The sequence below is a fragment of the Galeopterus variegatus genome, unplaced genomic scaffold (assembly GCF_000696425.1).
Source record: "Galeopterus variegatus unplaced genomic scaffold, G_variegatus-3.0.2 Scaffold2460, whole genome shotgun sequence".
Taxonomy (NCBI): Eukaryota; Metazoa; Chordata; class Mammalia; order Dermoptera; family Cynocephalidae; genus Galeopterus; species Galeopterus variegatus.
Window position 1 is genome coordinate 172,175 of NW_007728571.1, and position 15,621 is coordinate 187,795.

The 15,621-nt window shown below is 33.5% G+C and overlaps 1 protein-coding gene and 1 long non-coding RNA gene across 2 annotated transcripts; both read right to left on the reverse strand.

Annotated features, from left to right (window-relative positions):
• Positions 1–558: 558 nt before the first annotated feature.
• Positions 559–5,636, reverse strand: LOC103597903. The gene is made up of 3 exons (XR_551154.1): positions 5,266–5,636; positions 3,124–3,172; positions 559–637 (listed from the first exon to the last, which is right to left on the reverse strand). It is a non-coding gene; the product is annotated as an uncharacterized LOC103597903 (long non-coding RNA).
• Positions 5,637–5,647: 11 nt separating this feature from the next.
• On the reverse strand, positions 5,648–13,267 carry PRR27 (proline rich 27). Its single transcript, XM_008581789.1, has 4 exons — positions 13,217–13,267; positions 11,039–11,062; positions 5,765–6,231; positions 5,648–5,666 (listed from the first exon to the last, which is right to left on the reverse strand). Exons 1-4 carry the CDS (start codon positions 13,265–13,267, stop codon positions 5,648–5,650), a joined length of 561 nt encoding a protein of 186 aa, XP_008580011.1.
• Between the last annotated feature and the right edge of the window lie 2,354 nt (positions 13,268–15,621).

Here is a 15,621-nt window from a genome sequence, read left to right on the forward strand (position 1 = left end):
CTTTCTCATTCTGCCTCTGATAGTTTCTAGCTATGTAATCTTTGGCAAATCATTTGTTTTCTCTGTAACTTAGTTCCCTAATCTTTAAAATGAGGACAGTAATAGTACTAACCTCATAATAATCATACTAGCCCTAATTATAAGGGCTTAATGAGTTAATATTTGTAAAGAGCTTAGAACAGCTACCAGCACTGACAAATGCTCTATAAGTTAATACTACACAAATTTTTTAGAGAGTAGATGAAATATTTTGGGGGTAATAAATGGGGAGAGAGCCATAGAATGCAGGTTTTCTTCCTTTCTGCCACCTTCTGTCCACTTGTATGTGAAAGAATTTGGAAAGAAAAGATTTTAAAAACCTATTTGTGTTGTATTTTTCAGACACTATTTTTAATAAAGGCACTTATTACTATCATATGTTTACATCTCTGATAACTTATTTACATATTTGTAAAGTAGTATAAATTTTGAATTGGGAAAAAAACACACCATCAACATTATTTTTGTATAAATTAAGTCCAATGAAAAACCATCACAAACCAATTAATGTGGTGAGACTGATAGTTTTAATATAAGAGAATGAAATAGTCTTTGAAAAAGAAAATTTTGTAGATTTCACTGATTTCTGCACCCATACCTAAAAAAGAAAAATAACATATTAGTTTTGTATAATAAAGTTACAAAATCACTTGTACTTAACATGAAATTATTTTTCTTGCTTTGTGATTTTAATGTTATTTTAAAGGACTATATTGAATGGTCATCTAAAAATCCATGCCACAAATAAAATACACTTTTAAGAGAATCAAGCTTGTTTAAGTCTGTCTTCTTATAGATATTGTAAATTATTATAATTATTCATTCTTACAAGAATTATGTATTCCTATAACAATTAATAATATAGTCTTATAACAATTCTTTTATCAATGTAGTGTTAATTCAAAGTTATGATTTATTTGCATGCATGTACATATTACATGGGATGTTTTTTGTGTGGGTATTGGTTTCAAATCACCACTGTCTGTTGATATTTAATGATTTGAACTAGAGTTCATTCTCTGCCTTTAATGGAGAGACTATTTCAGAGATGTAGCAGTTTTTTCCCTTTATCTATTATAAATAAAGGAATTAACACGGTAAAGTAAATACAAATGCCTACTGAAAATATAAAATTATTTAGTGTATGTAATATCTTAAACTATTTCACTAACCAAAGTTTTATCTTACATAGTAGTAAAATTACTAAAAACCAAAATATAGCAGTAGTCAGAGTTTAACTAAAAATTAAAACTTTTTAATTTCCTTGGCAATGGCTGCTGTTAAGAAGCATCACCAAGAATAATAACTGCCATCACAATTGATTTTCAATTCTACCTTAGTTACTATGTCACTTCAGTAGAAATTTTGATTTGGCTGACAGTCAAATAAAGCCTTGACATTTTTCTGTCCAGTAAATATTTATAACACTAAAATTGGAACAGCTTTGGGAAGGGATGGAGGAATGAGAACTTGAAACTAGGAATCCGATCAGATTTCTTGCTTATCTCCTGATCAGATGAGTAACATGGAATGAGTCCAACTGAGCTTTTTCACCAAAAATGTGTGTGTTGAGGAATGGAGTGGGGTGTGTGTGGGGAGGAGAGGGGGTAGCAGTTGGAGACTGGGAGATTTCAGGTCTAAATTGTTAGTTTATTTTCTAAAATATTGGTTTTCAATTTGCGGTAAGGATGGCTAAATGGATAGTACACAGAATGACCTGTGAGAAGTTTAACAATTTCTCTTCCCATCCATAGTTCGACCCCTTTCCCTCATATGGAATATTTTTTCCTTATACTGACCATTATTATTTTAGAATATTCAAGTCATAATCAATTTTGGTCAATTTAAGAAAGAACTTTCTAGTTCTCCAAAAGTAGCCCATGTTCCTTACATAGGACATGAGTTCATAATTTCAGAGGTTCTGGGTAACAGAAAACCAGCACTTCTCCATACCCCACTTTCTCATTTTCATGTATTAGAAATATACTCAAAGGTAGTTTCAGAGCATGTATTTAGTGTATTTAATCTGTGATTTCTAAATCTTGTGATTATGTAAATAGAGCTGTGATGAACATGGTAGTGCAGGTATCCCATCGATGTGATGATTTCCATTCCTTTGGATTCCCACTGGATTCCATTCCAGTAGTGAGATTGCTGGATTGTATGGTAGATCTATCTGTAGTTGCTTAAGAAACTCTATTTACAATAGTGAAATATGGAAAAAACTAAATATCTATCCACGGATGACTGAATGAGGAAAATGTGGTATATATATATACGCACACATAATGAAATACTACTCAACCATAAAAGAGAATGTAATTCTGCCATTTGCAACAACATGGATGAGCCTGGAGAAAATTATGTTAAGTGAAATAAGCCAGACACAGAAAGAGAAATAATGCATGTTCTCACTCATAAGTGGGTGCTAAGAAAGGAAGAAAAGACCACAATAATATACAGAACTTTCAGGAGGATAGAACAAATCTGTGGTTATTGGGGGGAGGGGGATTGGTGAGAGATTGAGTAAGGGACGCAAAGAATAATTATGATCTGTAATAATGAATATGCTAGTAATATCCATTTGATCATCACATGTACACAGGTGATGGCAGTCAAAAGAAAATAAAAGATGCATGGTGGGCTGATTAAAATAATCATAATCATAATCATAATCATAATGAAATAAACTATCAGAATATAGCTATGAAAAATTTATGTTTTGTTTGACAAGGAACATGAAAATTAATTCAATAGGTATTCATAACCAGTCTCAGATTATTTCAGATAAAATTTGAGATTGCTGAGAAATATTAATAATACAGGAAAACTGATTTTAAAAAATCTTTAAAGAGACACTTAAAAAGCACAAATATATAACTTCTTTAGAACAGAATGCTGTTTGATAGTGATTGATTTAATATAAACATTTTAAGTCTGAATTGTTTTGTCCTTATTAAAATATACGATTGTACACAAACATATTATCAAACAACATTCTATTGTGTGTATGTTTCTGCCAAATTTTAATAAATATTACCAGAATTTAAAATAAAATAAATGTCACGATCATGCATGACTTACAGAAACAAATGCACCATACTCTCTTCTCTAGGAAATTTCATTTCTTTACCTAAAAAAAGAAAAAAAGATCTCTTCATAGATGATAAAATGTACATCATTTCACAGTTTTGGGCCTATCTGTTCTAAATAATCTTTCTTCTTTAAGAAGTTGTGTCCTAATGATCTCTTAATGAATCATACTTAAAATATTCTATATTGCCACCAGATTTAGTTTTCTAAAACAGAGAAGTAGTGGTCAAATCACTCCTCTCATTGAAGATCCTTAATAAATTCTTTTGGCTACAGAATGAAGTTTCAGATACTTAGCAGTATTTTTGAGGCTTCTTTTAGCCTTACTTTCTAACATTGCCCTTCTGTCATGTGAACCATGAGCTGCAGGTACATACCAGTAGGTGGAAAGTGCTTGGGTCAAAGAAATCTACTGAATGAACATATTAATGTGTAGAGCATTGGAGAATAAGTGTAGTTGTTTATACTTGTCTGGAGCAGTACATATCTTCTAAGAAACAACAACTAGAAATACTGAATTAGTAAAAACATACTACATAAATTATTCGCTTATGGATTTAAACTTCCATTTGTTTTCAGCCTATTTCCCAGGGTTCAGAGTATCTTTCATGTAGTTTGGAATCCCATTTTCCCTGTGATAAAATAGCCTAATCCCTTGGGCCATATCTACCAAAACTTTAGGACCAAGTGCTTCTTAACTATTTTTTTTAAAATGATTGCTTTTTAAATGAAGTATAGAGAACTTTTCTTTAGGTCAAGATGAGTGACAGAAACTGGTTTTATTCTCTTGCCTAAGACACAAAAAATGTACAATAATATGAGAATAATCAGTTTTTTAAGATCTGAACATCAGGCTATGAAGGACAGTGGCAAAGTAGGTGGACCTTATGATTGTCCTAGTGTACCGCCTTCAGAGAGTTTCAAGGGGTTGGTGTAGGGAGAAAAACACAGGCAGATTCTGGTGCACCCTCTGAGTTAAGGAGATGGAGCTGGGAGTCTAGGAAGGCTAAGGTAGCTGAAATTCACAGAGCAGAGTTATCTGAGAGGAAAGAAGGATACAAATACATATGAAGATCTAAAGCATTTACCCTCACATTTTCAAATGAGTATTGACTTTTTGTATGAAAGCACTACCTAAGGCCAGGTAAAGAACATGAAAAGACAAAATGGAACAATATCTGATGTACAAACAGGGCAGGGGAAAGTTCTTGGTTCCACTAGCCAGAGTGAAAAAGCTAAAAACACACAGGGCATACGTTTGAGTACTCAGAATGATTGATCTCAATAATGGGAAACATTAGCCTTAGATAAAAATATTTGTCCCTTCTTAATAAAATGTAAAAAAAAAAAAAAAGCATAGCAACTTAATGTCCTCCCATAATAAAGCTTCTATCTATCTATCTATCTATCTATCTATCTATCTATCTATCTACCTATCTATCTATCTATATCTAATGTGTGGACATGTACATATCATGTATATATATGTGTGCATGTGTAGATATATGAGAAAACTTAATGTTTTCCTCTAATATCAGGAATAAGGCAGAGATGTCCATCTAATCATTTTTATTTAACATTGTGATAGATGATTAATACATAAATAAATAAATGGCATTCAGCTTGAAAGCTAAAAATGTCCATTAATGGATAAATGGGTAAAAATAATGGTATGCTCATGTAATAAAATAATACTCTGTAAAAAAATGAACTATTGTTATATTCAACTTCATGGATAGATTTCTAAAAGTGAATGAAACCAGACACTAAAGAGTACATACAGTGTGTTTCCACTCACATAAAATTCTAGAAAATGCAAATTAATCTGTAGTGACAAAAGACAGACCAGGGATGGGAGAAAAAGGAACGTGGGATGACAAAGGAATAGGAGGAAACTTTTGGCTCTGGTAGATATGTTTATTAGCCTGGTCATTCTTGTCATGGGTGTATACATATGTTGAAATTTATCAAAGTGTACTCTTCCAATACACTTAGTTTGCTGTATATCATTTGCATCTCAATAAAGCTGTTCAACATGTTTACATTGGTATATGTTTGCTTGTGGTGAGGTTGTGTTTCTTTTCTTCTCCGACAGATCTTATGCATTACAATGGTAATGTATAGGCAACCTACCTGGTCAGGAGAAGGCAGCTGAGGTTCTGGGGCAGCAGGCTCAAATGAAGGAAATCTGGCTGTAGCAGGGTCAGCTCCAGGAGGTTCAACTGAAGCAGAATTGGCTGAAGAAAACTCAGCTGCAAGGGGCTCAGCTACAAAGGGCTCAGATGGAAAAGTTTTGGCTGCAGCAAGCCCAGCTGCTGCAGGTTCAGCTGAACCAAATTTGTCTAGAGCAAGCTCAGTTACAAAAGACTCAGCTAGAGTTTTGGCTGAAGCATGCTCAGCTGCAGCTGGCTCGGTCAATGAAGGTGTGGTTGCAGCATGCTCAGCTGCAGCAAGCTCAGCTGCAGCGAGGTCAGCTGGAGAAGTTTTGGTTACAGTATGCTTAGCTTCGCCATGCTCAATTGGCAAATGTTTGGCTTCAGCATGTTCAGCTGCAGCAAGCTTAGCTGCAGTGAGCTCAGCTGGAGATTTGGCTGCAGCAGGCTCAGGTAGTGAAGGTGGGGCTGCAGCATGCTGAGCTGCAGCAAGTTCAGCTGCAGCAAGCTCGGCTGGAGAAGGCTTGGTGGCAGCAGGCTCATGTGCAGCAGGCTCTGCTATAGCAGATGTAGCTACAACAGGCTTAGCTGCAATAGGTGGGGCAGTGGGTGCTGCAGGAACACTTGAAGGAAAGACAAGGTGGGAAGCACCAGGAGGAGGAGGGGGACGAGGACGAGGAGGATGAGGACGAGGAGGAGGAGCAGGAGAAGCAGTGGTCAACTGAGTAGTTAAGGGAAAATCAGGGATATGGTACGTATGGGCATTTCCAGAAGATTTAAAAACCCAGGGATATGGAGGTACACCTGTATCAGTGTCAGGATTCCCAGGGTAATTGGGGTTGGTATTCACTGAGGGATAGTAAAGAGGAGGCGGCAAATTATAATTCTGTAAACCATTAGGAATAGGCAGAGATGGATTAAGTGGGTAACGATAGTCATTGTCATCCTAAAGAAGAAGCAAAGAAGTCAATTTAAGTTGATTGTTTATATTTGTCCTTTCTCATATATTATCGATGTTCTAACTGTGATAATACATAGTAAGTAATGATTTTTTAAAAAGAATTCTAATTAGTCTCTTAAAAGGTTAATGTGTGTTTATAATTTTTGACATAGGAAGTAATAATTTCTTAAGAAAATTGAATAAACTCCAAGTGAGGGAGAAATATTTTGTGTTTATAAATGAGTGTTATAGACTGTAGAATATACCAGCCTAGGTCATAACAAAAATAGATGGAAAGTGTGTGCACTTTATAGGATTGGTGAGGACTGTAAGATTGGTGCTTCCAGGCCACTTTCTCTGCACTCTTTGTGGCCCTGCCCACTGCCCTCAGTGCCCTCTAGGTCTCTAATGTGTCCTGTTGAAGCCTTTACTTTGCTACACCTCCCCCAGGTGTCTCACGTTCCAGATTTGTCCTTATGAACTCCTTCCCACCCTTCACCAAAGCTTCCATTCCTTCATAGTCATGCACCTGTATTGTGAGTTAGAGGGTAAGCAGACTGGGTGTGGATGGCTATTGGCTTTTCATATTTAATTTTCTGTGTGATGTTCATGTTTTAAGTGAGTAGGTTATTAACCTTAATCATGAGTTTATTATCAGATTTCAAATGATTTCTTTTGCTAGGACCTCTGTATTTTCCTCTGATTGCTCTAGGTTTGTCGTTTACATCCACGTAAGACTGTTAGGGAGCTCCAAGGGCAAAAAATTATGTAAGAATTTACAGAAAATTATGACATTTCTTGGTTTCACATACATGAAGTTTTATTTCCTGTTATAAATTTGTCAGTTTTCCCAAGGAGCTGACTTATGGTTTACATTCTGGGATCCTGAATTCTTTTATCTGTTGTGTATACGGATCAATTATAGTTAAAATTTTTTTTTGATTTTTAGTAACATAAATATTTTAAAAGATGATAAACTATGTTTAACATTTATTATATGTTTATGTTAGTGTTAATCAGGTGGAGTTATTTTCTTTACATGTGTTCTAAGTTAATTTGCCAATAACAGACACTACTTATGAACATAAACCCAATTTTTATATTTGTTGGAAAGTATTGCCTTCTTTATCAATAATACTTTTCTATGATGTAAAACTTTATATAATTAAATTTTATTTTAAAGGGTTTAACCTAATAAGCAGGCAGTGAAGCTAGGCAGTATATCAATAGGAATAAAAATTATAAAATTTATATAAATATGCTTATTCTTATATTTGTGTATTTAAATAAGCCCATCAAAGGAAGAGAAGCTTTCATGTTCCTAAATTACTTCCTTAGCGTTTCAAGGAAAAACATAATAATATTAAATTTTTTAACATTAGACAGAAAATGCTGTTTTAAGGAAAAAGTGAATAATGTAAAATACATTTCCGTATCTTAAAATATAAATAAATATGAATACGTTTTACCTTTTCACTGGATGAGGGAAATTTCTAAAACACAAAGAAAATAATGTTGGTGTTAAATTTTATACCACTGAAAAACATCTTTCTTTATATCTCTACATTCAGAGTGACTATAACTGACAAAACTCTGAGGAACTTGGAATTTTCCTTCTTAAGTCATATAATTTTTTGCCTTGTTCTCAGTTTTCTGGTGATTATGTATATTCTGGTATCATAAAATACATTCTTACAAAGTGTATATACAATGATCAATTATAATGTCTTCCCAGTTCCAGTGTTTTTACACTGTCATTTACATTTTTTATTCTTATGTATCTATAAACTTTTAGGTACAGGGAACCAAATGTTCTGATTTAATTTTGGTCTAGCTGCTTAATTACACAAGATATTCACATTAGATCATCATTTGTGTTTACCACAAAATCATCAATATAACTTCACAATAAATGTGGATTGTAAAAGTAATGTAGATTAGAAATGTAATGGAAATTCTATAATTTATTTTTAAAAGTATAAAGTGAGTCCAGCTCTGTGCAGTCCCTGTGCAAAGTATTGGGATTCTAGATATTGGAAAATCAGACGAAGTTTCTTTGCTCACACTTCTGGGATGCTACATTCTCCAGGCAGTCAACATTCCCACCTAAAATGTAATATTTCTTACCAATTTTAGGTTGGTTTGCTGAACTACTGAGTTAAAATTTTTTCCATGGATCATACTGCTAGAATCCCCTAAAGTATAACATATGATAAATGAGTGATATAAGTTTCAGGGTGTTCACAGAGGCAAATGTCAGTTATTTGTATTGTGGGTCATATAAATGATTAATACAAGTGAATTATTAGTACTAATATTTTAACAGCAACACCGTCATTAAACTGCATTGTAAAGAAATCACATCAACAAAAACAAGGACAAAAACAATACAATTATCTCAATAGAGATAGAAAAAGCTTTTGACAAAATTCAGGATCCCTTTATGATAAAGACACTCAACAAATTAGTTATACAAGGAAAGTATCACAACTAAGTAACACAATAAAAAACATATATGACAAATCCATTGCCAACATCACCCTGAATCAGGAAAAGCTGAAAACTTTTCCTTTAAGGATAGGAACAAGACAAGGATGCCCACTCTCACCACTCCTATTCAACATAGTGTTGGAAGTATTAGCCAGAGCATCAGGCAAAAGAGAGAAATAAAGGGCATCCAAATTGGAAAAGATGAAATCAAATTGTCCCTGTTTGCAGAAGACATAATCCTATATACAGAAAAAACCATAACCTCTACCAAAAAACTCATAGAGCTTATAAATGAATTCAGTAAAGTTGCAGGATACAAAATCAGTACACAAAAATCAGTAGCATTCTTATACACCAACAATAACAAGCAGAAAAAAATCAAGAAAGCAAGCCCGTTTGCAATAGCTACCAAAAGAATAAAATACCTAGGAATAAATTTAACCAAAGAGGTGAAAGATCTTTACAATAAGAACTACAAAACACTGCTGAGAGAAATTAGAGAGTACCCAAAAGAGATGAAAAGACATCCATGTTCATGGATTGGAAAAATTATCATTGTGAAAATGCCTGTATTACCCAAAGTGATCTACAAATTCAATGCAACCCCCATCAAAATACCTATGACATTCTTCACAGAAATAGAAAATTCATCTGGAACAACAAAAGACTCTGAATAATCAAAGCAATCCTGAACAACAACAAAAAAGAGGCTGGAGGGATTACACTATACTGCAAAGCTAAAGTAACCAAAACAGCATGTTGCTGGTGTAAAACAGACACATGGACCAATGAAATAGAATAGAGAACCCAGATCAATCCATGTACTTACAGCCAACTGATCTTTGACAAAGGCACCTAACAACATACACTGGGGAAAGGACAGATTCTTCAGTAAATGGTGCTGGGAAATTGGATATCTATGTATAGAAGAACGAAACTAGACTCATGTATCTCACCATATACCAAAGTCAACTCAAAGTGGACTTAATACTTAAGTATAAGATCTGAAAATATGAAACTCCTAGGAGGAAGCATAGGGGGAACACTTCAGGAAGTAGGACTGGGCAAAGACTTTATGAATAAGACCCCAAACACACAAACAACAAAAGAAAAATTAAACAAATGGAATTATATTGCAATAAGAAGCTTCTTCACAGCAGAGGAAATAATCAACAATAATGAAAAGACAACGTACAGAATGTGAGGAAATATTTGCCAACTATGCATCTGACAAGGGATTAACATCCAGAATACACAGGAACTCAAATAACTTAACATTTAAAAAAATTAATCCTATGAAAAAATGGACAAAGGAGCTGAATCAACAGTTCTCAAATGAAGACATACAAATGGCCAACAGGTACATAAAAAAAAAATGCTCAACATCACTAATTGTCAGAAATATGCAAATCAAAACCACATTGATATACCATCTCACCCCAATTAGACTGGCTATTATCAAAAAGAGAGAACAACAAATGCAGAGAAACTCTCTTATACTGTTGGGGGGACTGTAAATTAGTCCAGCCATTATGGAAAGCAATATGGAGATTTTCTTAAACAACTACAGTTAGAACTACCATGTGAACCAGCAATCCCACTTCTGGGTATATATATACCCAAAGGAATGGATATCATCATGTCAAAGGGATACCTACACTCCTATGTTCATCACAGTTCTATTTACAATAGCCAATATATGGAACAACTTAAATGCCCATCAGTGGATGACTGGATAAGGCAAATGTGGTACAAATGCACAATGGAATACTACTCAGCCATAAAAAGATGAAATTCTGCCATTTGCTGCAACATAGATAAGCTTAGAGAAAATTATGTTAAGTGAAATAAGCCAGGCATAGAAGGAGAAATATTGCATGTCCTCACTCTAAAGGGGGAGCAAAGAAGGAAAGGAAAGGAAAAGTAAGGAAAGGAGAGGAAAGAGAAAAGGAAAGAAAGGAAAAGAAAAAGGAAAGGAAAGGACAATCATGATAATGTGTTGAACTTACAGAAGGAGAGAAAAAATCTGTGGTCACTACAGGTGGGAAAAGGGGAGAGAGTGAGGGTTAGGGAGAAATTGGATAATGGGCACAAAGAATAATTATGATTTGTAATAAAGAACATGTTAACAACACTGATTCGATCATCATATACTGAGCACAAATACTGATAGTCAACTCTGTATCCCATAAATATGTATAATTGTTTCAATTAAAAATAAAAGAAAAATGAAGAAAAAAATTAGAGTTTTTAAATGTAAGATACACTTTAAGGTAAAAACAAATACATTTATACATAAATGAATAAAAAAAATAAGTTTTACCTCACCAACCAAGGGGAAACGCTTCTACAACAAAGAAAGATTTTGACATGATTATTAAAGAGCCCTGGAATCTGATTATTGAAATATTAGCTCATAAGAAATTCAAATTAATATCACAATCTTTCCAGTTTTAAAAATTATTTTCAAAAAGATTCCTATTCCTTTGCCATATATTTTAAGAGTTGTTGGTCAAAAGTGTGCATATTCCAGACCATATCTCTTGGACCTTCCTTGCTAGATTGTCATGTTTATCCACTACACACTTGTGGATAGGTGCAAGTATAATTTTCTTAGCACAGTCCTGTCATCAGAATTTGATTAATAAATGACAAAGAACTGAAAAATCTAACATCAGTTAATTGATAAATGTTTTGGTCTCCTGTGTGGGGGTAATTAATAGATATTTGGTACATCAAAATATTCTAACTCACTGGGACACACCCCTCCTGCTAGGAATTCCCAGCTTCAAGACACATGCCTGAATACACCCACTACTGCATGGTGTATTCTGCTGTAATCCTTCATGGGGGTGAAACCTCCCTGGATTCATCACTTAGTTTGTTGAAATAAACTGACTATATTGTTCTAAAATATTATAGATTTTCCCATTAGGGGAAAATCTAGGTATAGCAAAAATTTAATTACACTACAAAGTAAGTGCACTTATTTAATGTTTCTGCTCATTGAAAAGTAATGAAGAACTTATAGTAAATATGTTTAGCCCAAATATATTTATATCCCATAAATATTTTTCATCAAACCAGAAGCAATTAATAACACTAATATTTTAACAGCAGTAGCAGTCTTTAAATTGCAATGTAAAGAGATCAGAGTTTTTAAATATAAAGTACACTTTAAAGTAAAAAAATATATACATTTACATGTAAATAAAAAATATTTTACCTCACGAGGGAAGGGAAACCGCTTCTAAAACAAAAGGAAAAAATATTTTAATGTGGTTAAATATTTGAAAGCATCTGTACTCAGATTTCCCTACTACTGAAGAATTAGCAGTCTTTATTATTGTTGATTTCTTATTGAAATGAGTAACCAGTATAAATTATTTGTTTATCATCATCATCATCACTATATTTTTGACTTAGACAATTATCTCAGGAAGTTTTACTTTGGCTGGATGGATTTTGGTTTGTAATATTCTACAGTACATAAATCTTTGCCATCTGAAAGATCATTCAGCTCTTATTCGTATATGTGGTTTTGCTGTTCTCTTCTCCCTCCCAGGTTTTGTCTGCTCTCTGTGTGTGTGTGTGTGTGTGTGTGTGTGTGTGTGTGTGTGTGTGTGTGTGAACTGTCTGTTGCCACCTCTTCATAGTATCAGAAGGACCATATGTCCACTTGCTTGTCGATGAAGCTTTAGTATGTTTTATGAATTCAGCATAGATAATGCTCTACAGAATAAGAATAAAAAATAGTGTTGGAAACTCATCATTTACTATTTTAAGAATTAGAGTTTAATTCAGGTAATTTTAGGGGATAGAATAATAATTTGAAATTTGGACATGATAGTAATTATGATAACAATAACTAATAATATCAAGGAACATTTAAGTTTCTACTATATCTTAGGTACTCTGCTAAGCACTTTATATGTTTTTAATCTTCAAAACAATCCTGTGGGGTATATGTTATTGTTTTTTCAATTTTTAAAAAGCAGATATTTAGCACACTCACTGGCTAGGATAGAGAATTTGCCATCTGGTATTTCTTAGTGTACTGTCTCATCTGTCTACACAACACTGAAGGTCGTTATGGCCTGTCAAGAATTCCTTCTGACTCTCCATTAAATACCTCTAGCAAAGGGACTTCACTGCCAGAGGAAGCCCTATTCAGCATTCTGTAATTTGAAGATATAAACTCTGTTAAGATAATTTACATGCGGTTCTAGTTCCTTATAATTTTTTCCTCCTCCAGCCCCCTACATTTCTGAACTCACCTCTTTTCCTTGCTGTTTATCCTTTTTTAGATATTGCAGATTTATCACTTTGATTTTTAAAATTTCCTTTGGAAAGTTTGACATACCAAATATCATGTTCATCAACATTTCTCTCTGCTGCATTATTTTAAACATTGTGATAACTATATCATTAGCAGGAATCCCTGCCAACAATTATTTAATGGTTATACTACTGCTACAATTTTAAAAGTCCACTTACTCACCTTCCTTGCAAAAGCAACACACATGATGCAGGCCCAAAGAAGCAGCTTCATTTTGATGGACCCTATGTACATTAATACAATAAATTGGTTATTTCAGAAAAATATACAATATATTTTTAAAATTATTCTCTTTTCCTAGAGAGAAACAAAAGAATTATTAGGCTTTATTAGTCTGGCTAGGAAGACCCTTAACAGAAAATTTGGTCCTGCTATTTAACTGTTGTCTATATGACCTAACAGAAATGACACCAAAGCCAAAATTATTTTTTTTTGGCAGATATCCTTTAACAATTACTTGATGTTTAGCTAAACTCTCTTTAAGTGGAAGTCACCTCATTTGGTTACCCTTGGTCACATTTTGCAATTAATTTGTGTCGGAATGCTTACCAGGAAATAAAACTGCTTAAAAGTAGCCATTCTATGGGTGCCTTATTGAGATTTTGTTTTTATCGATTCAGTGGGTGATTGGTGTCACCTACATGGAAAGATTTCCAGTCCTAAACTTTTTGCTACTATACCCTGTAGCATAAAACTTTAGGTCCTTGTCACCAATTTTTTTTCTCTGTCTCTGAATAGTAGTGGGGCAGCCATATATTCAGGCATATGTCTTGATTAAGCTCAGTTTTCTTCATAAAACGTAAAACCAATCTCTAATTAGTTGATTAATAAAGTTTGTGACTTCATTCTTCAAAAACATAAAACATTTCTACTGTTACAAAATATGTATATATGAGGACACTTATTACAGCACTATTTAAAATCTCATAATGTAAAAATGAATGCCCAAGAGGTATTTTATTATGAATAATTTCAGATTCATGATTAATTGCTAAATGAATATTTAAATGCTAAATATTACTGAAGTATTTATTTCTAATAAGATGATGATTGTTTTTATAATTAATTTTGAATTTTTTTTCATTTTCTATAGTCTACATTTTTTTGTCAAGTGAGAATATATTACTTGTATGCTAAGTGTATCCTAAGAATATGATGGATTTTCAAGTTTTTTTTGATGAGACTCTAAATGCTTTTCTGCATAATCCTTAACAAAATCTCACCTGGAGAAATCACAATTATGGAGGAAGTTTTGGAAGTAATAAACTGCATCCATTTCTCAAAACATATTTTTCGTCTTAATTAAGCTGCTTACATACATGTTCAACATGATTTTGATTGCATATTGAATGGCTTTTGCTATAGTGTCCTTTGGTACTATCTATACGCCAGGATTTTATTGAAAGATGATTTAAGAAAAAGACTAACAGGTGTTCTATTTTCACATTGTAAAAATATATGGGACAAAGATTTGTGCCTCATTCTGTTTCCATATGAGTAGCACTGGAGAAACTCCTGACAGATCCCAGTACCTAGGCTTTTCCTGACCTGTTGGTATATTTTAATTTCTTAGAGACATTGTTATTATATGTTTGTTGGTTTTGCATTTATTTGTGCTCTTTTCCTACCAGAAATTTCAGAATAGAGTATTTCACCCATATTTAGTCCTCTGCAGGGCACTATGACATCTCATTTAAGGATGTTTACTGAATTTCTGGCTTTATCTTACTTGCTTTCACCTTATTTTTCCACCTCACCAAATTATTCACATCAATTTTTTAAAAATCCTGTTTTGCCAATTTTTGTAAGCAACCTCAAATCATTTTAGAATGCATCATATTACAAGCAAACAGAAAAAGGAACAAATTAACCAATTAAATTGATCTCTCTAAAATTGTTTATAGTGCCAAAATTTCCCTGTGGTGTATTTTAAATGTCTGTTTTAAAAAATAAAAATGGCCAATTAATAAAACCAAAATATTGTGAATTATACCTAAAGAAGGCAATATTTTATCCCTCAATATAATGTAATTATTTTAAAAGTAGCCTAGAGCTTATTACAGAACACTTATGACCTAAAGATTAACCATATAAAGTTAACTTATGAATTGATCTTTTTTTTTTTTCTTTGGTCCTTTTTTGAGACCGGCCGTACTGCGCTCAGCCAGTGAGTGCTGTGAGCGCACTGGTCATCCCTATATAGGATCCGAACCCGCGGTGGGAGCGCTGCTGCGCTCCCAGCGCCGCACTCTCCCGAGTGCACCACGGGCTTGGCCCATGCAATGATCTTTTATCCCTATCTGGGTTTCTTAAACAAGAGGATTTAATTGGTTGAAGCCAAATTTTCACAGACATATTATATGGCAGTTGTCTGAATAATTTAGAATGCTGCTCTTACCCCACTATTCTTTTGGGAACCTATCAATCTGATCATATACAATAGCCCCAAACTATAAATATAGGTAAAAGAACCTACTTGAGAAATTGCACAGTCACCTTTTAAAAATGTCCTTTTAAAGTAATTCTGTATAAATAGCTCAAACAATACCAATTAAAATTAGTCTTAT